Source organism: Sus scrofa, chromosome 2 (genome assembly GCF_054392235.1).
Source record: "Sus scrofa isolate SSC_HxYL_T2T_F1_AM1 chromosome 2, Sscrofa_HxYL_maternal_Yorkshire_Landrace_v2.0, whole genome shotgun sequence".
Taxonomy (NCBI): Eukaryota; Metazoa; Chordata; class Mammalia; order Artiodactyla; family Suidae; genus Sus; species Sus scrofa.
The window spans coordinates 75,140,460-75,163,092 of NC_139384.1; the positions used below are offsets into that span (position 1 = coordinate 75,140,460).

The 22,633-nt window shown below is 48.4% G+C and overlaps 1 protein-coding gene across 1 annotated transcript; it reads right to left on the bottom strand.

Moving 5' to 3' along the window:
* Positions 1 to 97: 97 nt before the first annotated feature.
* Positions 98 to 22,487, bottom strand: IL27RA (interleukin 27 receptor subunit alpha). Its single transcript, NM_001243884.1, is given in 14 exon segments — positions 98 to 827; positions 953 to 1,046; positions 1,237 to 1,327; positions 1,704 to 1,829; positions 4,708 to 4,866; positions 4,945 to 5,046; positions 8,072 to 8,257; positions 8,354 to 8,537; positions 13,871 to 13,944; positions 14,043 to 14,202; positions 16,973 to 17,130; positions 17,219 to 17,376; positions 21,693 to 21,810; positions 22,285 to 22,487. Coding segments are annotated over 14 exon segments (1,959 nt in total). The 5' UTR covers positions 22,379 to 22,487; the 3' UTR covers positions 98 to 572.
* Between the last annotated feature and the right edge of the window lie 146 nt (positions 22,488 to 22,633).

The window sequence follows — 22,633 nt, forward strand, 5'->3', positions numbered from 1 at the left end:
GGTGGGAAGTGGACAACTTCACTCTGCTAAGAATCAAAGATTATGAGTCAGAGAGAGTATCGATGAGCCAGCTGCTATAACAAAAAAGACCTCAAGCTACAGTAGCTATCAAAATATTAAAACATTTATTTCTTTAGGCACTTCTTGTTCATGTAATCATTTGGGAACTCTGGTTCCTTTCCATTTCTTGTTCCACCTTCACCTTGGGTGTGGCCAAAACTGGATCACAAGGCACAGTCATGCTCCAGCTCATGGGAAAAGGACGGGAATGTGGAGAGGCCCCCACCTAGACCCAGCCTTGGCACACATCATCTCTGCTTGTGTTCCACATGTGAGAACTCGGTCCATGGTTGGACCCAGCTGCGAGGAAGGCTGGGAGTGCACAGAACTACAGTTCTGTTATAGCAGCAGGACAGGTTTGGGGAGGCAGCTCCTCCTCTGGATTTCGTATATTTTCCTTTGCTCCCTTATCCATCCACATATTCTCTCTAGGGCCAAGCCCTCCTAGCCCCTTCTCTGTAGGGGTGCTTCAATGTCAGCTCTTCTTGGCTGAGTGTCCTCAGGCAAATGTCTCAGCCTCTCTGAGCTTCAGTGTCTTCATCTGTCAAGTGAGTACCCCTCTCCCCACCTGGCGTGGTTTCAGGCCATAACCTGGAGCCTGGGGTGGGGCCCAGAAGGCCCAACTCTTCAGGCGTGGGCAGGAAGTGTTTCTCATACCCAGAATCCAGTGGGACCGAGGCCTGGGGGGGCTCTGTAACCGGTACCTTCTCTATCTCCTCCACTTCCAGGATGGGCGAGTCCCCAGGAGGCTGGGCTTGGGGCAGCTCCTGGGAAGAGAAGAGGCTGAGATTGTTCCCCTGACCACAACCCCCCCCAATTCTTACCTGCCCCTCACTGTGCCAGCTTTCCCCAATCCCCCAGAGCACCCAGACAAGCCAGGCTTTTGTCTCACCTTCATGGGGGGCAGGCTGAAACTGCTGTTGGCAGGATCAGGAACCTTCTCCCAGACCCAGTGAGGTAATACCTTATGCCTCAGATGGACGCACCTGGCAAGCAGGTAAGAGTCAGAGTAGGGAATCCAGGCAGCCAGATGCCCATGCCTAGAAGGCAGGGTCCAGGAACGTCACAGAACCCCAAGGCATTGGCCCTTTACCAGCCTCCCCTGCCCCCAAATTCAGCTAATATCCAGCTGCCCTCTTGCCCTGAGCGAGAAACCCATGTTTCTGACAGCCTCACCTTCCGGAGGTGGCTAGGCTCACGCTACAGCCCATCAGGAGCAAAACCCACAGCAGGACACCAGGCAGAATTTTCCACTTCAGGGTGTGATCTGGGGAGGGGGAGGGGCAAAACACTTGGACACCAGGGAGGCAGGGAGGGGTCAGGTAAGACTCCTGAATGAGGCAGGACACGAGCAGAGGAGGTGGCTGAGAGGGCATGGCTTATGGATGGTAGGGGCTAAGGGTGTGGGAGATCTTGAGGTGGGAGTAAGGCTTGTGAAAAGGTCAAGGTCAGGGATGGGGCAAAACGGTCAGAGACACACATTGCCTGATAATTCACAGCCTTGTTTGGCAGCATCAACATCTACCCCCACCCCCCCACGCCCAGTCAAAAAGTTGACCACTCATTGAAGCTCAGTAATGATTACATAACCTCCTCGCATGGAGCAGGACCCCTCCCGTGGTAGTCCTACCCAGCCCCCCTACCTTGTAGGTGAAGCCAGAGGCTTGGACCAGATGGGCCCTGTCCTGCAATGGTGGATGCAGTCACCCACAGCTCGCAGGAACCCCAGGGAAGGTCAGGCAGGGTGATGGTCCGGGTGCTGCCACTCACTGCAGGACATCCGGAGAGGTCAGGGAGGTAGTCAAGTATTGTCTCAGGACCTTTGCACCTGCCATGCTCTCCCCCAATATCCACATGGCTCCTGCCTCACTTTCTTTAGCTCTTGACTCAGAAGGTCACTTTCTTAGTGAGGCCTTTCCTGACCACCCGCCAACAATTAAAATAGCACCTGCTTCACCACCCATCTTCCTTGCTTCATTCTCCATCCAGCACTTATCACCTGACACACTTAGATATTATTTACTTTGTCTACATCTACATGTCCCCGATTAGAAAGTCAGCTCCACAAGGGCCATATTTCCAACACCTGGATCAGTGCCTAGCACATAGAAAGCACTCAAAAATGATACATATTTGACTCTTGAACAACACTGGGGTTAAGGATGCAGACCCTCTGCTCAGTCAAAAATCCGAGTATAATTTATAGTTCTCCATCCCCAGTTCCACACCTGCAGATTCAACTAAATGCAGAGAGTACTATAGTGTTTGCTACTGAAAAAAGTCACGTATAAGTGGACCTGCTCACTTCAAACCTGTGTCATTCAAGGGCCAACTGTGTATTTGAATAAATAAAAAGAAGGCATGAATATCAAATCCCTCACCAACACAAAATCCAGTGAAGGGAAATTTGCCACAGATGAGAGGAAGACATCTGTACCTCCCAGAATTGTTTTTGTTTATTTTTTTTTAACTTAATTGCCCTTTTCGGCTTTTAAGCCAAAAGAGAAGGCAGCTTTTGGTCTGTTATAGGATTATAGGAAACATGAATATGGGTCAAGACATACTGACATGGAGTTCCCATTGTGGCTAAGCAGTAACAAATTCAACTAGTATCCATGAGGACTCGGGTTCGATCCCTGGCCTCACTCAGTGGGTTAAGGATCTGGCATTGCTGTTAACTGTGGGAAGGTCACAGACAAGCTCAGATCTGGCATTGCTGTGGCTGTGGTGTAGGCTGGCAGCTTTAGCTCCAATTCGATCCCTAGCATTCGAACCTCCATATGCCACAGGTGCAGCCCTAAAAAGACAAAAAAAAAAAAAAAAAAAAGACAAACAATGAGAATGCTGATATACTTGAGTATATTTTTTTTTCATTTTTAGGGCCGTACCTGCGGCATATGGAGGCTCCCAGGCTAGGGGTCAAATCGGAGCTACAGCTGCTGGCCTGTACTACAGCCAGAAGTACTTGGGATCTGAGCCGCGTTTGCGACTTACAACCCAGCTCACAGCAACACTGGATTCCTGACCCACTGAGCAAAGCCAGGGATGGAACCCTCAATCTCATGGATACTAGTCGGATTCGTTTCTGCTTTACCATGACAGGAACTCTCCTTAAGTATAATTTAATGTGTCAGTTTTTCACTTATTTTTTTTTCCTTTTTTGGCCACCCTGCAGCATGTGAAATTCTCCAGCCAGGGAAGAGATCCAAGCCTGTGGGTTAAGGATCCAGCTATGGCAATGCTGGATCCTTAACCCATTGTGCCGGGCAGAGGATTGAACCTGAGTCCCAAAGCTCCCAAGACACTGCCAATCCTGTTGCGCCAGAATGGGTACTCCTAATGTGTTTGTTTTTTAAAAAAGAACAAATAGGAGTTCCTGTCGTGGCTCAGTGGTTAATGAATCTGACTAGGAACTGTGAGGTTGTGGGTTCAATCCCTGGTCTTGCTCAGTGGGTTAAGGATCCAGCGTTGCTGTGAGCTGTGATGTAGGTCACAGACATAGCTTGGATCCCATGTTGCTGTGGCTGTGGTGTAGGCTGGGGGCTAAGCTCCAATTAGCTGGGGAACCTTCATATGCCGAGGGAGCAACCCTAGAAAAGGCAAAAAGACAAAAAAAAAAAAAAAAGGAACAATTAATTTTTGTAATTAGAAAAAAAAGGTGGGGTTTTTGGTTGTTTTGGTTTTGGTTTTTATGGCTGCACCCCCAGCATATGGAAGTTCCCGGGCCAGGGGTCAAACCTGAGCCGCAGCTGCAACTTACGCTACAGCTGCTCCAATGCCGGATCCTGAACATGTTGTGCCACAAGGGGAACTCTAAAAATGTATTTTAAATTACTGTTTTTTGCTTTTTCTTTTCATTGTGTCTATAGAGATGATGGATGTTCACTAAACTTACTGTGGGACTATTTCACAATATATGTAAATCAAACCATTACACTGTATACCTTAAACTCACACAGGGATATCAATTATATCTCAATAAAACCAGAAGGAAAAAGGTCATAAAGATAATTTAAAAAGGAACTTGTGGAGTTCTCTTGTTTTGCAGTGGGTTAACCACACAGCATTGTCATTGCAGCAGCTCAGGTCACTGCTGTGGAGCAGGCTGGATCCCTGGCCTGGGAATTTCCATGTGTAGTGGGTACATCCAAAAAAAAAAGAAAAAGAAAAAAACCACTAAAAACATAAAAAGGAATTTATGCTCAAGAGTAAAAATTTAGCCTACACTCAAAGGTATGAAAAATAAAAATAAAAATTATATGTAATCCTATAATCCCTATGGACATTGTGGGGGAATTTCTTTCCATATTTGTGCCTCTGCTTCACTCAATGCTGGATTTATTTTACAAAAATGGAACCATCCCAGAGAGTTTATAATCCTTTCATCTTTTTCACTTATTAAAATATGACAGGCATCTTTCAATGTCAATAAATATAGATTGGAGTCTTTACTTTTAAAGGCCAACTGATTGTCTACTGCACTGATAGCCACGAGGGTTATTATCCATTAGAGAACCAATGATATCAAGTGTTCTCCCAGGGGCTGAGAGGGAATCAAAAAGGCCTGTCTGGGGGCAAGGGGAAAGGCAGACTGATGTGTGGGTCTGGTGGGGGCTGAGAGTAGGGGCAGGAGGCAGTGGAGCTCACCATTCATACACACCGAAGGCCCAGTCTCACTCTGCGCACACAGGGTGTAGTGGGTGAGATGGCCCCGAAGCTGGTACCTTGGCACCTCTCCCCACGCTACAACAGGGGTCCCTGGAGGGGCATCCTGGAGTCGCCAAAGCACTGGTCCTGCTATAGGTGCTGGTGAAAGAAAGATGGCTCTCAAGGTCAATGTCGGCTAGAGTTTCAGGACTCTCCATCTCCAGCCCCATCACTTACCTAGTTCCTCTCTGAACTTCCAGACTGAGGGGGCAGGGGCCAAGCCCCAAGGAGAGACTGCTGTCACCGTGATTCGGTAGGGGACCCCTCTGGTGAAATTCCCTGAGTGGGGAAGGAGCGAAGACCAGTTAGAATTGGCTCCCCTCCCTCACTCATTTCTTTTTTTTTCTGCCTTTTCTAGGGCTGCTTCCCGCAGCATATGGAGGGTCCCAGGCTAGGGGTCGAATCGGAGCTGTAGCCGCTGGCCTACGCCAGAGCCACAGCAACGCGGGATCCGAGCCATGTCTGCGACCTACACCACAGCTCACAGCAACGTCGAATCCTTAACCCACTGAGGAAGGCCAGGGATCGAACCCACAACTCATGGTTCCTAGTCGAATTCATTAACCACTGCACCATGACAGGAACTCCACTCATTTCTTACTTTGGAGGAATCTTCATTTGTGTCCCTAGCAGGACACTCTGATATAAGGATTTGGGTGAAAGTCATTTATCTGACATAATCCCAGAAAACACCAAGAAGGTAGTGAGGAAGTGAAGCAGGGCAAGAAAGGCAGCCAGTAAATGGTGTGTTAAGAGAATCAGTTCCCAATGTGGCCAACGAAAGCTCAGTCCCGCTGGTGACCTCTGGGTGGCAGAAGAGAGCACAAGCCTGAGAGACATCCCACTCAAGGAGGGAAGGAGTTGGGGTATTTATCCATCAACTATTATTAGTCATTGGTGGAGGGCATTTGAGGGGCCTTGATTCCCTGGCAGGCAAAATGCTTCTAGCTGTCCAGGTAGGCAAAATGCTTCAGATCAGAGAAAGCCCTCACGCCAGACATGCAAATGCCAGAGGCTGGGAGATAGTCAAACACTCGCCCCGGCTATGAGTGGGGTGCCTGGTTATAAGTGGGGCAAAGGAGGCTACTGAAGTCCCTTCTCAAAACTTACTGCTAGGAGTTCCTTCTTGGCTCAGTGGGTTAAGGATCTGGCATTGTCACTGCTGTGGCTCTGGTTATCGCTATGGTGTGGGTTTGATCCTTGGCCTGAGAACTTTCAAGTGCTGAGAGCAGCTAACCCCTGTGCCACTCCCACCCCCCAAAATAAACCCTATATGGCCTCCCCAGCTGTGGATTTTCCAGACCTGGGGCTCCTCTTCTTTTGTCCATATATACTTATGGGTCTTGGGACTCTATCCTAAATCTCTTACTCAACACCTTCTCAAGGGTTATACCAAATACAGACTCTCCTATTTTGAAGCTCAGCTTAGAACTTACTGCTAGGCTGAAACTTGAGTATCTGACAGTCCCATGGACAACTGCACTTGGATGAGGATATCAGATACAACATATCCAAATGGGTCCCCAAAATTCTGCTCCAAAACTCCCCAACAAGTCTTCTCTGCCTTCTCTGGTCTCGCCCTGGTCCAATCCCCATCAGCTCCCACCTGGACAAACACCAGTCCTTTCTCTTAGGTCTCTCAGCTCCAGCCCTCACCCTCCCACAACAGCCAGGGGGCGCCTGTTAGCACTTTAGCAATGCTCCCTCTGTGGCTCCCACCTCACTCAGAACAAAAGCCAATGTCCTCCCCATGACCCTGTTCTTTGCACAGTCTGCCTCATCACCTCTCTGCCCTCACCTCCTTCCACTCTCCCCCTTGCTCATTCCACTCCAGACACACTGGCCTCCTCATCAGGTACATTCCTGCCTCAGGGTCTTTGCACTGTTTTATTCCCTCTGGCTTTTTCCTCAGACATCCTCAGAGCTCTTTCTCTCATCTCCTTCAGGTCTTAGTTCAAATGCCACTTTCCCAGAGAGGGCTTTTCTAACTTTTCTTTGTGAAATAGCCATCCCTCCTTTCTCCCTATTATCCTGACTTATTTTACCCCAATAACATGACAGATGTACTTGGTTTTTGTTCCATTGGTTGCCTGTCCTACAAGATGAGGATAGAGATGTTGATAGGGATGATGGTGGGGATGCTGCTGAGAGCAGAGTGATGGCTCAAGGTTTAGCTTCAGGAGCCTGACTCCATGGTTGAAATACTTGCTATATGGCCTCAGATGAGTTGCTTAGCCTCTCTGAGCCTTCTTATTTTCTTTCTTTTTACAGATGCATCTGTGGTATATGGAAGTTCCTGGGCCAGGGGTCGAATCCGAGCTGCAACTGCAGCCTACACTACAACCATGCAATACTGGATTCGAGTCACATACGCAACCTATGCTGCAGCTTGTGGCAACACTGGATCCTTAACCCACTGAGTGAGGCCAGGGATCAAACCCACATCCTCACAGAGACAATGTCAGGTCCTTAACTCACTAAGCCACAAGGGGAACTCCTCTGGGACTTTTTATCTTTTCTTTTCTTTTTTTTTTTTTTTTTTTGCTTTTTAGGGCCACACCTGCGGCATATGGAAGTTCCCAGGCTAGGAATCAAATCAGAGCTACAGCTCCTAGCCTACACCACAGCCACGGCAAAACCAGATCTGAGCCGTGTCTGCTACCTACACCACAGCTCACGGCAATGCTGGATTCCCCAACCCAAGGAGCAAGGCAAGGGATTGAACCCGCATTCAATACTAGTTGGATTGTTTCCACTGCGCCATGATGGGAACTCCCTCTGGGCCTTTTTCTTGATCTGCATGATAATTGCAGAAACCTACTTTATAAGGAGTTTGAATGATTTAATGCTTATGGTGAATGCCAATATACATCAGCTGCCATCACTGTGTACCAGTGTCTGTATCAGGGCCTGGCTCAGAGTGTCTGGTCAATTAATATTTCTTGCATGAATTCATGATCCTCTTTTTTTTTTTTTTTTTTTTGCCATCTCTTGGGCCACTCCCGTAGCATATGGAGGTTCCCAGGCTAGGAGTCGAATCAGAGCTGTAGCCACCAGCCTATGCCAGGCCACAGCAACTTGGGATCTGAGCCTCGTCTGCAACCTACACCACAGCTCACGGCAACACCGGATCCTTAACCTACTGAGCAAGGGCAGGGACCGAACCCGCAACCTCATGTTTCCTAGTCGGATTCATTAACCACTGAGCCATGACGGGAACTCCATGGATTCATGATCCTTTAACACTCCTGCAAATCCAGCCATCAGTCTGCTCTCCAGGACTGAAACGGTCCTGGGGCCTCACCTGGCAACACAGCGCTAAGGTTCCCAGGAGGAAGCCGGACCCAGCTGAGGTCCTCCAAGGGGTCTCCATCTCGAGCCCAGTCCACCACATGCTCCTGAGGCCCTCCAGACCCCTGATGCCAAGTCACCAGCAGCTCTTTGCTCCCAATGATGCTGACCTCCACGCCATGGGGGGCAAAGTCTGGACCTAGAGGATGGGGAGGAGAAAGCTCAAGCAGTCCACTTGGGAAGTCCCTTCCTGAACCTCCAGGGTACCATGCAGAGGAAGATCAGAGCCTCTTACCCAAGCAAGCCAGAGAGAGGTTGGTAGGAGGCTCCCAGCTTGTGGCATTGACGGCAGACACCCAAGCCCACTCTGCCTGCGTTGGGATGGAGAAGTTGCAGCAGGGAGTCTCCTCCTGGGTCAGTTCCTGATCTTTAACCTGGAACCAGACTCTATAGCTGACCTGCACACAGTGCCCTGAGGCCTGAGAGATGAGGGGAAGAAGCAGTTAATACCTCCCATTTATCAGGCGCATACAATGTATCTCAGTAAGGTCACCTGACAAACCAGTCAGTGAAATTTTTTGTTTTTGTTTTTTGTCTTTTCAGGGCTACACCCATGGCATATGGAAGTTCCCAGGCTAGGAGTCGAATAGGAGATGTAGCTGCTGCCTACACGACAGCCACAGCAACTCGGGATCCAAGCTACATTTGCGACCTATACCATAGCTCATAGCAACACCAGATCCTTAATCCACTGAGCGAGGCCAGGGATGTAACCCGCAACCTCATGGTTACTAATTGGGTTCGTTGACCACGGAGCCACAATGGGAACTCCCTGTGAAATGTTTTTTTATTGGCTTCACTTTACAGGTAAGGAAATGTCACTTAGCAAGTGAGTCTCAGAGGAGCTCAGTGGCAGAGGTGGGATTAGAGTACAGCATCTGGAGTTCCCAGTGGCTCAGTGGCAACAAACTCAACTAGTATCCATGAGGACTCGGGTTCAATCGTTGGCCTTGCTCAGTGGGTGAAGGATCCCGGGTTGCTGTGAGCTGTGGTGTAGGTCTTAGACAAGGCTCAGATCTGGTGTTGCTGTGGCTGTGGCATAGACTGGCAGCTGCAGCTGATTCACCCCTAGCCTGGGAACTTCCATATGCCAGAGGTGCAGCCCTAAAGAGACAAAAAGAAAAAGAAAAAAAAAAAAAGAATACAGCTCCTGGGCTGGAACTAAGATAAGGTAAGTGAGGCACTCACCTTGGATACAAAAAAAGAGAGAAGATACCCCAAAATCCGATGAGGTTAAATTATATTTTGGAGTTCCCACTGTGGCACAGTGAGTTAGGGATCTGATGTTGCTGCAGCTGTGGTGTAGGTCGAAGCTGTGACTCAGGTTCAATCCCTGGCCCAAGAACTTCCATATGTTGTAGATGCAGCCAAAAAAGAGGAAAAAAAAAAAAGATAAATTTTAATGCAACATTTTATTTAATTTTTTTATTAAAAATTTTTTTTTTCATTTTTGGCTGCCCCTCGGCATATGGAGTTTCTGGGCCAAGGATCAGATCTGAGCCGAAACTGCAACCTATGCCACAGCTGTGGCAATGCCAGATCTTTTAACCCACTGTGCTGGGCCAGGGATCAAACCTGCATTCCGGTGCTGCAGAGATGCTGCCGATCCCATTTCTCCCACATCAGCAACTCCTAATGCAACATTTTAATCAATCAAAATTAATGCAAAAGACAAATTATCAAGATTTTAAGTAAAGACAGGATCTGACTTTGCACTTGTACACCCTGCCTCATTCACCTAGTCTGTACTGTGTAGTTCTCAGGGACTGCAGAATTCCCACTGTTGTTTAGTAGAGTGTTTATGTGTAGCAAAGAGCAGAGTGCTTTGGGGAAACTTGTGAGAATTTTTGGTTGCCTCAATAATTGGTTTTTGATGGGCAAAAGCCAGGGACACTACATTTTCCTAGAAACAAAAAACTGTCCCATGTCCCTTGGGACTTTTTTTCTTTTTTTGCCACCCCACAACCAGGGATCAGATCCAAGCAGTAGTGACCTACACTGCAGCCTGGCAACATGGGATCCTTAACCCACTGTTCAGGGCTGAGGATCAAACAGTGCTCCCAAGGTATTGCCAATCCCATTGCACCACAGCAGTTAAATCCCCATGTGCCTTGTGACTTTTGAATATCACCCCTACTGGAAAATATTGTAGGTGAAAAATCTAATATTTTTAACTGATTCTAAAACCAAACTCCTTTTTTTTTTTGTTTGCTTTTTAGGGCCACACATGTGGCATATGGAGGTTCCTAGGCTAGGGGTCTAATTGGAGTTATAGCTGCCAGCCTATGCCACAGCGACAGCAACACCAGATCTGAGCCACGTCTGTGACCTATAACACAGCTTATGGCAATGCTGGATCTTTAACCCACTGAGTGAGGCCAGGGATTGAACCTGAAATCTCATGGTTCCTAGTTGGACTCGTTTCCCCTGCACCACAAAGGGAACTCCCAACCAAACTCCTTTTGATGTATAAATACAAAATCTTTTTGAGACCTGGTTTTAACATTCACTGAATTTTTTAGTTCTCTTCTGAACATATGGTGACTTTCTAGGCAGTTTTTATTATCAATTTCCAGCACAATCTGTGTTTTTTTTGTTTGTTTGTTTGTCTTTTTGTTGTTGTTGTTGTTGTTGTTGTTATTGTTGCTATTTCTTGGGCCGCTCCCGCGGCATATGGAGGTTCCCAGGCTAGGGGTTGAATCGGAGCTGTAGCCACCGGCCTACGCCACAGCCACAGCAACGCAGGATCCGAGCCACGTCTGCAACCTACACCACAGCTCATGGCAACGCTGGATTGTTAACCCACTGAGCAAGGGCAGGGACCGAACCCGCAACCTCATGGTTCCTAGTCGGATTCGTTAACCACTGCGCCACGACGGGAACTCCTGTTTGTTTGTTTTTTTGCTTTTTAGGGCCGTACCTGCAGCATATGGAAGTTCCCAGGCTAGGGGGTCTAATCGGAGCTACAGCTGCCAGCCTACACCAGAGCCACAGCAGCACAGGATCTGAGCCATGTCTGTGACCTATACCACAGCTCATGGCAACACCAGATCCTTAATCCACTGAGCAAGGCCAGAGATTGAACTTGCAACCTCATGGTTCCTAGTCGGATTCATTTCCACTGCACCATGATGGAAACTCCTACACAATCTGTGTTCTGATTAGAGAATTTTTCAATGTGCCCTGAACCACCTCATCGCTTTGAAGTTCTTGGAAAATGGCTCTACAGCTTAGCATGTGGATGATTTTGGTAACTGTTCAGCTTGTGCAGGGGAAAAAAAATGCATGTTCTGATGTTTCCTATGTGAGTCTATTAAGTTGTTTGTTATTCACGTGTTCAGATGCTCTAGCTCTTAGCCTGTGGAAAGATCTTTTTGTTATGAAATTACTTAGAGTGGTATGTTAAAATTCCCACAATGGTTTTGGAATTATAGAGTTCTCCTTGTAGTTCTGTCAATTTTTACTTTATGTATTTTATTTTATTATTATTTTTTTTTGTCTTTTGTTGTTGTTGTTGTTGTTGTTGTTGCTATTTCTTGGGCTGCTCCCGCGGCATATGGAGGTTCCCAGGCTAGGGGTTGAATCGGAGCTGTAGCCACCGGCCTATGCCAGAGCCACAGCAACGCGGGATCCAAGCCGCGTCTGCAACCTACACCACAGCTCACGGCAATGCCGGATCATTAACCCACTGAGCAAGGGCAGGGACCAAACCTGCAACCTCATGGTTCCTAGTCGGATTCGTTAACCACTGCGCCACGATGGGAACTCCTACTTTATGTATTTTAAAGCCATGTTATGAGGTACATACAGATTTAGTGCTCATATTGTACTGGTGAACTAAATATTTGCCATTACACAGTAGCCTTATTTCCCCTTTATTTTCCACTGAATGTTATAATTAGAACACTGTATTATAAATATTTTAAAATATGTGTAAAGGAGTTCCCATTGTGACGCAGCAGAAACAAATTCAGCTAGGAACCATGAGGTTGCAGGTTAGATCCCTGGCCTTGATCAGAGGGTTAAGGATCTGGTATTGCTGTGAGCTGTGGTATAGGTCATAGATGCGGTTCAGATCTGGCATTGCTGTGGCTGTGGTGTAGGTCGCAGATGAGGCTTGGATCTGGCATTGCTGTGACTCTGGCGTAGGCCAGCAACAACAGCTCCGAAAGACAAAAGACAAACGACAAAAAAAAAAAGTGTAAAAAAAATTTCCTTTAAGGAGTTCCTGCTGTGGCCCAGTGGGTTAGTGATCTGGCTTGTCTCTGTGGCACTGCTGGTTCAATCCCTATCCCAGTGCAGTGGGTTAAGGATCCAGCAGTGCCATAGCTGTGGCATAGTTCATAGTTCATGGGTGTGGCCAAAAAAGGAAAAAAATAAATAAATAAAATAAAATGATTGTAAAAAAATGACTTCCTTTTGGAGTATTCTTATGGTGCAGCAGGGTTAAGGATCTGGCACTGTCGCTGCAGTAGCTTGGGTTGCTGCTATGACATGGGTTCAATCCCTGGCCCAAGAACTTTTACATGCGATGGATACAACAACAACAAAAAAATGTGTATACATGGGTTATATCATCTATGTATTTTGTTTTAGTATAGTAACGGCATTACTAAGTATGTGTTATAAAACAGAGGCACTGACTCTGTGAATCGCCATTTGAAAGCAGGTGAACCTTAGCTCTACCACTTACCATTTGTGTGGTTTAGGGCAACTTCTGTGTCTCATTTTCTCATCTGTAAAGTTAGTTAATATATTAAGTGTGTAGGCTAGGACCTGGCACACAGTAAGAGCTCTGTAAGTGTTATGTATGGTTAAAATGAGTGATATTAGACTGTGTGGCCCAAGAAAGCATGAGCCCTATTGTTTTGTTTCTTGCCATATTTACTGTGAGCCAGCGCCTAGCAATTCCTGGAACGTAGTAGGTGCTCAGCAGATTTGGATCAGTGAGGACTGTTTGTTTCACCCTTGTCTATCATCTCATAATACCTTTTTGTAGTAACATCAGAGCCTTTAGCATATTGTACTATACTTTGTGGAGCAAAGCCTAGCCTTGCTTTTAAATCTTTGCACCCAATGTCCCCCCACCTGGAACACCTGTACCCATCTCCATGTTTCAGTATAGATCTCCAAGATTCAGCCAACAACAATTGGTGGGGTTCTTTTGCGTGTTTTGTTTTGTTTTGCCTCAACCACAGTATATGGAAGTTCTTGGGCCAGGGATCGAATCTGAGCCACAGCTGTGACCTTTGCCACAGCTGCTGCAACACTGGATCCTTAACTCACTGTACCATAGCAGGAACTCCAACAATTGGTGGAGTCTTGCTCTGTGCCCAGCAAGGTACCAGGACCTCTCTGAGCAGCCCCTCCTTAAAGCCCTGAAGCAACCTCAAGAGGGCAGCACAGTAACCTCTATCTTGTTTACATCATTGTTTTTTGTTTTTTTCTTTTTTTGTCTTTTTAGAGCCACACCCGATGCATATGGAGGTTCCCAGGCTATGGGTCTAATTGGAGCTACAGCTGCTGGCCTAGGACACAGCCACAGCCACACCGGATCCAAGCCGAGTCTGCGACCTACACCACAGCTTGTGGCAATACCAGATCCTTAACCCACTGAGGCCAGAGATGAACCCGCATCCTAGTGGATACTAGTTGGGTTTGTTACCACTGAGCCACACGGAAACTCCCACATCATTGTTATTTGGTATTTCCTGACACATGCAGAGAAATGTAACTAGTCTCTACAACTCACCTTCCACAGAAGTAGGGGTTCCTGTCCGCCTGGTGCCCCACAGATGTTCCCTGATATCCACACATCTTTCGGACCTGGCAAGGATGAAAAAGGAGAGACAAATGGGAATGGTATGATTGGCCAGACTTGTGGGAGAGAGGACGAGGGTATGGGGTAAGCTGGGAATTCTCACCAGAGGGTGGTGTCTGGAAGGACAGAATGGGGCTCCACTCGCCCCACAAATTCTCTTCTTTCTCCACTTGGCAGCGGCCAGACATCTCATAGACAGTGGCTAGCTCTAGGTCCTGGATCTCAAGAGGGGTCAGGGGTATGGACTTCACTTCTGGTTCCAGCTGAGGGAGAGATAGGGGAGAGTGCTGAGGCTGAAGACTGAAGTGAGGAGTTCCCGTCATGGCTCAATGGTTAACCAACCCAACTAGGAACCGTGAGATTGCAGGTTCGATTCCTGGCCTCCCTCAGTGGGTTAAGGATCTGGTGTTGCCATGAGCTATAGTGTAGGTTGCAGACTTGGCTCAGAGCCTGAGTTGCTGTGGCTTTGGTGTAAGCTGGCGGCTACAGCTCCGATTAGACCCCCAGCCTGGGAACGTCCTTATGCCTTGGGTGTGGCCCTAAAAAAAGACAAAAAAAAAAAAAAAAAAAAAGACTTAAGTGAAAATACTTGGTCTTGGAAATTGCCATGTGGCACAGTGGGTTAAGGATCCAGCATTGCTGTAGCTAGGGTGCAGGTTGCAACTGTGGCAAGTGTTTGATCTCCGGAACTTCCACATGCCGCAGGTGCAGCCAAAAAAGAAGAGGAAGGAGGAGGAGGAGAACAAGAAGAGGAAGAAGGAGAAAAGCAAAATAGTAACTGGGTTACTTTGCTGTATAATAGAAAACTGACAAACACTGTAAACCAACTACAATGGAAAAAATAAAAATCTTTTTAAAAAAGAAAAAAAAAGTAAGTACTTGACCTTACATGTCAATAAGATGACCAATACTGTCCTGCTTTGCCTGAGACAGTGCATTCTCAGGACACAGGGCTTTCTTTTTTAAAACTGGGACCATACCTAGCAAAAAGAGACAAATTGATTATCCTCTGTGCCAGGTATAGCATTAGGTGTAAATTCTATTATCATTCCCATTTTACAGATGAGGAAAACTGAGGCCAAGAGAGTGAAGTCATATACCCAAGGTCCCAGAACTGATGAGTGCTGGAGATGAGATTCATGCCCAGTCAGATTTCAAAGTCTGCATCTTGGCATTGCTCTGAATTGCATGAATATTCACAGTGACAACAACTTTGCTCTACATTGTGGGCTTTGGGTTTTTTTTTTTCGGATATGTCTGCAGCATGTGGAAATTCCCAGGCCAGGGATCAAACCAGTGCCCTGAGCCACAGCAGTGACAATGTCAATTCCTTAACCACTAGGCCACCAGGGAACTCCCTATATTGTGGTGTTTTGCACCCAAAGCTGTGATTGAGACAGTTAACTTATCCCCAATATTCATTCTCCCCTTCTTCCTTTGGAAATAGAACCTGTGAGTATCAGTTGGGAACATGTGTGTGAAGAATAAAGACTACATTTCCCAGTCTCCCTTGCAATCAAGTGAGACCATGTGATTATGTTCTAGTCAATGAGATATAGGAGGAAAGATACGTGCAACTTTCAGGTTATGGTGTTTTTTTTTTTTCCTTTGGTGTCTTTTTAGGGCCGCACCCGTGGCATGTGGAGGTTACCAGGCTAGGGGTCTAATCGGAGCTGTAGCCACCAGCCTACACCACAGCCACAGCAAAGCCAGATCCAAGACAAATCTGTGACCTAGAACACAGCTCATGGCAACACCAGATCCTTAACCCACTGAGTGAGGCCAGGGATAGAACCCACATCCTCATGGATGCTAGTTGGGTTCACTAACTGCTGAGCCACGACAGGAATTCCGCTTTTATTATTTTTGGAGTGGTAACTGAAAACCAGGCTCCGCTCCTCATCTGTAAAATGGGTAGGCATAAAAGGAATTACCTCAAAGAGTTCTTGTAAGGATTCAATAAAAAGCCTAGAACAGTGTCTGGCACACAGGAGGTGCTAAGTGTCTGCTGTTAAACTCTTATTTTATTTTAAGGTTAATGTAAGCTATTTGAGGATTTTTATTCATTCATAAAAATGGCAGAGGGGAAGAACTCCCTCTGTAGCTAGTGCCTGTGAGGATGTGGGTTTGATCTGTGGCCTCGCCGAGTGGGTTAAGGATCCAGCATTGTCACAAGCTGTAGCATAGGTCATAGATGCAGCTTGGATTTGGTGTTGCTATGGCTGTTTCCAACCCTAGCCTGGGAACTCCTATAGCCTCCAGGTATGGCCCTAAAAAGAAAAAAAAAAAAAAAAATGGTAGAGGAAAGTTCCTGTTATGGCCCAGCAGATTAAGAACCCAACATAGTATCCATGAGGATGCAGGTTTGATCCCTGGCCTTGTTCAGTGGATTAAGGATTCTGGAGTTGCTGCAAGTTGTGACGTAGGTTGCAGACTCAGCTCGGATCTGATGTTGCTGTGGTGTAGGCCAGCAGCTGCAGCTCCAATTCAACCCCTCGGCCAGGAAATTCCATATGCCACAGGTGTGGCCTTAAAAAAAAACTAATAGGAGTTCCCATCAAGGCTCAGTTGTTAACGAATCCAACTAGGAACCACGAGGCTGCGGGTTTAATCCCTGGCCTTGACCAGTGGGTTAAGGATCCAGCGTTGCTGTGAGCTGTGGTGTAGGTTGCAGACGCGGCTCGGAACCGGAGTTGCTGTGGCTCTGGCGTAAGCCGGTGGCTACAGCTCCGATTCGACCCCTAGCCTGGGAACCTCCATATGCCACAGGTGCAACCCTAGAAGAGGCAAACCCCCCCCCCCAAAAAAAAAAAATTGATAGAGTAAGTTTACTGAGTTTCTCGAAAATTTCAAGTGGAATTTGGATTGGGACTACATGAACTTTATAGATGATCTTGGGGGGACATTTTTTACCTGAACAGGCTGCGTGTAGACTCCAGGGGCAGGTAAGAAATGAGTTCTCTGATTTGGGAGTAATGTCCCAGGCCCTCCTGGAAAGGGGGAGAGGGGAGTAAAAGGGCCCCTGACACTCACCAGGGTCCAGTCTGTCTCCTGGCATCTTCGGTAGCGGAACTGGCAGACCAGGACCTTATGCGGTGGCCACACAGGAGGGGCCCACTGGACAATGGCCTCTAGGGGGTCATCCTCTGAGAAGTCCACATCAGGGTACAATCGGGGGGCATCTGGCTTCACTACAGAAGGGGAGGCCGAGGTGCATTGAGTCAGGGCCTCCAGGACAACCCACCCCACACAAAGCGTACCCCCACTCTCGCCTGTTACTTTGGGTTTCGAGGTTCACGAAGACTGGGGTCCAGAGAGGCTGGCCTGCCTTGGCTGCCCAGACAAGGAGTTTGTCCGCTGTGGTGAGCTGTTCCCGTGGAATGGTCACCCAGCTCTGCCCCGTGGGCACTGCCACAATCCAGGTTTTGTTAGCATGGCTGTGAGGAGAGATGTGGGAATGGGGAGAGTCTACAGTGAGCTGGCCCAGAGCTGTAATGGTAACATCTGCTCTCCCCGGGTTCAAATCCCAGTTCTGCTGCTTTAGAGCTGTGTGACTTTGAGCAAGTGACTTAATGTCTCTGTGCCTCAGTTTCCTCATCTACAAAATGAAGGTGAGAAAAGGTACCTTCTGAGGAGTTCCTGCTGTGGCGCAAAAGGATTGGCAGCATCTCTGCAGCACCAGGAAGCAGGTTCAATACTGGGCCTGGCACAGTGGGTCAAAGGATCAGATCTCATGCTGCCACAGCTGTGACCTAGGTTGCAGCTGTGGCTGGGATCCGATCCCCGGCCTGGGAACTCCCTATGCCAAGGGGGTGGCCAAAAAGGAGAAAAAAAAAAAAAAATAGGGCAGCTGAAAGGGCTGAATAGGGAAGGGGAATCAATGAGCTAAGAAACGGAAGGCATTTAAAACAGCAAGTGTCAGGTGCACAACAGATGTTACATGAGCGTTGGTTATATTTATTGAGCACCTATTAGATCTATGCACATTTACTTCTATGCGACTTTTCAGTCAGCAATTACGTATTTTCTGCCAAGCCCTGATATAGAAACTGGGAATAGGGATTTGACCAAAGCAATTAAGGGATCTGTTCTCTGGAGATGGTTCCAGTGGGGAAGGCAGATGAGAAACACATAAATACGGAGTTCCTGTTGTGGTTCAGCAGGTTATGAACCCGACTAATATCCATGAGGATGTGGGTTCAATCCCTGGCCTCGCTCAATGGGTTAAGGATCCAGCATTGCCATGAGCTGTGGTGTAGGCTGCAGACGAGGCTCGGATCCCACATTGCTATGACTGTGGCATAGCCCAGCAGCTGCGGTTCTGATTCAACCCCCAGCCTGGGAATTTCCATATGCCACAGGTGCAGCCCTAAAAAGCAAAAGAAAGAAAAAAGAAAAAAACAAAGAAACACATAAATATATAATTGATGGTACAATCGATATTAAGAACAATCAAGGAGTTCCCCTGGTGGCGCAGTGGTTAACGAATCCAACTAGAAACTATGAGGTTGCGGGTTCGATCCCTGGCCTTGCTCAGTGGGTTAACAATCCGGCGTTGCCGCGAGCTGTGCTGTAGGTGGCAGACGCGGTTCTTGGATCCTGTGTTGCTATGGCTGTGGTGTAGGCCAGCAGTTACAGCTCCAACTGGACCCCTAGCCTGGGAACATCTATATGCCATGGTGTGGCCCTAGAAAAGGCAAAAAGACAAAAAAAAAAAAAAAAAAAGAGCAATCAAGCAGGAGTGAGGATGCAGTGTGATGATGGGATATGGTGTGACAGTCCTGATTTAGGAACGGTCGCCAGGAAAGGTCTCTCTGAGGAGCTATTTGAATAAAATAAAGGCTGAAGGATGTGGACGCACAGCCAAACCGCACTGGGGGGAAGAACATTTTAGGAAGAGGGAGCAGCCAATGCAAAGGCCCTCAGGCCATACTGTGCCTGGAGTTTTACAAGAGGGAGGCTTGCACAATGGAAGTAGTTAGTGAGGGGCAAAGTGGGAGGAGGTGAGGGCAGGGAAGTGAGAGATTGTACAGGGCCTGAGGGGCTGCAGGAAGGACCTTGGCTTTTACCAGGAGTGAGGTGGGAGCCCTGAGGGGCTGTGAGCAGGGAAGGGAGGTGCCCTCTGGATGTTGTGGTGGAAAACAGACTGTGGAGCTTAGGATGGCAACCAGCATGAAAGGAGGAGTGACTGCATGGTCCCAGCCAGCGAGGATGGGGGCTGGACCAGGGTGGGTGCTGAGGAAGTGGGAAGTGCCAGATTCTGGACAATGTAGAAGGTGGAGATGGCAAGGCCTGCTGCTAGATCAGATGTGGGTGACAGAGAGAGAAGAGTTTAGGATGTAGCAAAGGACTGGATTTCAAAGGTTTAAATCAAAGCTTTCATTAAAAAACAAGAACTACCACAACAACAAATACACATGTGTTGGCAAAGATGGGGTGAAATTAGGAGTGTCTGTTGTGGCGCAGTGGAAACAAATCTGACTAGGTGCCATGAGCTTTCGGGTCCGATCCCTGGCCTCGCTCAGTGGGTTAGGGATCTGGCGTTGCTGTGAGCTGTGGTGTATGTAGGTTGCAGATGAGGAACTGATGTGACTGTGGCTGTGCCATAGGCCGGGCAGCAACAGCTCCAATTAGGCCCCTAGCCTGGGAACCTCCACATGCCACGGGTACAGCCCTAAAAAGACAAAAGACGGGAAAAAAAAAAGTTGGGGAGAAATTGGAGCTCTCATATTTTGCTGGTAGGAACATAAAATGATGCAGTTGTTGCAGAAAACAGTTAGGTGGTTCCTCAAAAAGCTAAACACAGAATTCCCATATGACCCAACAATTTTATTCCTAGGCATTTACCCCAAAAAAACTGAAAGCAGGGACTCAAAAACTTGCACACATATGTTCACAGCAGTGCTAGTCACACTCGCCCAAAGGTGGAAACCACCCAAATATCCATCCACAGGTGAAAGGATGAACAAAGTACAGCATTCCCTACAGTGGAATATTGTTCAGCCATAAAAAGGAATGAAGTTCTGGAGTTCCCATTGTGGCTCAGTGGTTAATGAATCCGACTAAAAACCATGAGGTTGCGGGTTCGATTCCTGCCCTTGCTCAGTGGGTTAAGGATCTGGTGTTGCCGTGAGCTATGGTGTAGGTCACAGACATGGCTCGGATCCTGCGTTGCTGTGGCTCTGGCTTAGGTTGGTGGCTACAGCTCCGATTAGACCCCAGCCTGGGAACCTCCATATGCCTCGGGAGCAGCCCAAGAAATGGCAAAAAAAAAAAAAAGGAATGAAGTTCTGGAGTTCTCTTGTAGTGTAGCAGATTAAGGATCCAGCATTGTCACCACACCGGTTCAGATCACTGCTGTGGCACGGGCTCAGTCCCTGGCCCAGGGACTTCCATGTGGCTCGGGCATGGCCAAAACAAACAAAAAAAGGAATGGAGTTCTGATTCATTCTACAACATGGATGAACCTCAAAAACATGCTAAGTGAGGAGTTCCTGCTACGGCACAGTGGGTTAAGAATCTGACTGAAGTGGCTTGGGTCACTGAGGAAGCATGGGTTCTACCCCCAGCCTTGCATAGTAGGTTATGGATAGCGTTGCTGTGGCACAGGTCATAGCTGCAGCTCAGATTCAATTCCTGGGCAGGGAACTTCCATATGCTGTGGGTATGGCCATTAAAAAAAACAGAAAGAAAAAGGAAATGGTTAATTTTAAGTGAATTTCACCATGAAAAAAAGGGGAAAGACCTTCTTTTACTCCCTCCCCTTCCCCCAATGAAAACCCTAGGCCCTGTTTCTGGAGATCGGTGGTTTGATGGTTGCACAACAACATGAATGTATTTAATGCCACTGCTGAACTGTACACTTAAAAATGGTTGAGAAAAAAGGTGGTAGATTTTATGTGTATTTCACTACCCTTAAAAAAAAATTCTCTCATTCCAGTTCCCACCTTTTTTTTTTTTTTTTTTTTTTTTTTGGTTTCTTTGTCTTTCTAGGGCCGAACGCACCTGAGGCATATGGAGGTTCCCAGGCTAGGGGTCAAATTGGAGCTGTTGCCACCGGCCTACGCCACAGCCACACCTGATCTGAAACAAGTCTGCAACCTACACCTCAGCTTACGGCAATGCTGGATCCTTAACCCACTGAGCAAGGCCAGGGATCTAACCTGCAACCTCATGGTTCCTCGTCAGATTCGTTTCAGCTGCACCACGACAGGAACTCCTCAGTTCCCACCTTCAAATGCTCCTTTTACTCTCCTCTCACTTGGCCAAATTTGAAATGAATTTCAGTTTCCAGAGTGATTCACTGTGAAGCAACATCAGTCACCCCCTCAGAATGTGAGCTCCATGAGGCTTTCTTTCTCACTGCTGCACCCCCAGCACCAGACCAAATGACCTTTTCATATGCTCAGAGAAGCTAGCAGCCTAAGGTCACACAGCACTAAAAACAACTCCTAATCATTAAGTGTTTTCTCTTTCTCAAGTGCCTCACTCACTGAATTCTCAGAACCAACCCTGGGAGGCAAGTTCCATTACTATCAACTTTTGATAGAGGACGAAACAGGCTCAGAGAGGGAAAGTGATCGGTCCAGGGTAACAGGCAAAGAAATGAGGGAACCTAGACTCTAAGGACTTGAAAGTGGGCAGGGCTGGGGGTGGGGGGTGGGACAGAATGGGTTCTCTCAACCTGAGAAGGCTAGGAACCTAAGCGGTGCCGTCCAAAGCCTCAGTTTCCCCGTCATCCCCTTGTACTCACTACTTCTGGCTCTGGAGGTAGAGCGTGGAGGGGGTTCCCAGGTCCCCAAGAGGCTCCCACGAGCAGTTTAAGTCGCCCAAGGGTCCGACTCCATAGCACTGCAGTGGCCCAAGGCTTCCTGGAGAGAGGGGCGGGAGAGTCCAAAGGAAGGTGGTCAATTCCCCCAGCCACCGGCACACTCCAGAACCTGAACTTCCGCGCCCCCCATCCCGAGTTTTGACAGCTTCTGAGGGGGATCCAGGGTCCCTCACGGAAGTGGGTGACAGAAAGGGGGCGCTGGGTACCGCTCCCCAGGCTTTGGGCATAACTCCTCCCCTCCCTCTGCCAGCCACATCCTGTTACCACCCCCTACAGCCCCTACCCCTGCCCACCCCCCACTCCGGGCTCTGGCTCCCAACTCGCTTCCGCCCATTACCCAGCTCCTTTCTTCTCCCAGTCCCTACCCCTGCGGCGGGGTGGGGGTGGGAAAGCAGATTAGCGCCGAGACCTCAGTCATTCATTTCGCAAACTTGAGCTGCACCCCTGAGGATGTGCGCTTTCAAGCATGAGCGTGGCGGCAGAGAGCCCGACACGAGCTCGCTCCAGAACTCACCCTGGGGCCGAGTCCGGTGGAACAGCAGCAACAACAGGGGCAGCAGCACCAGCTTCGGCCAGGGCACAAAGGCGGCGGCCCTGGCCCCAGGCATGGCACTCCCGCGCCCCTAGTCCTGCCCGGCCCTTCCCGGCCCAGCGCGGCCGCGCCGCTCGCCTAGCTCTCGGGACCCAGCGCCCAGAGCGGCAACGGGAAGCCGATCCACCCCTCGCGTCCGCCTCCGCACCTTGCGCTCGGGATCCCCGCCCCTTTGCTGCGCCGGAAAGTCCCCGGCCGCGCTCTCAGGGGCTGGGGAGGGGAGAGCCAAGGGGGAGAGAGAGGGGGAGGAGGAGCGGCGTCGAGGGTGCGG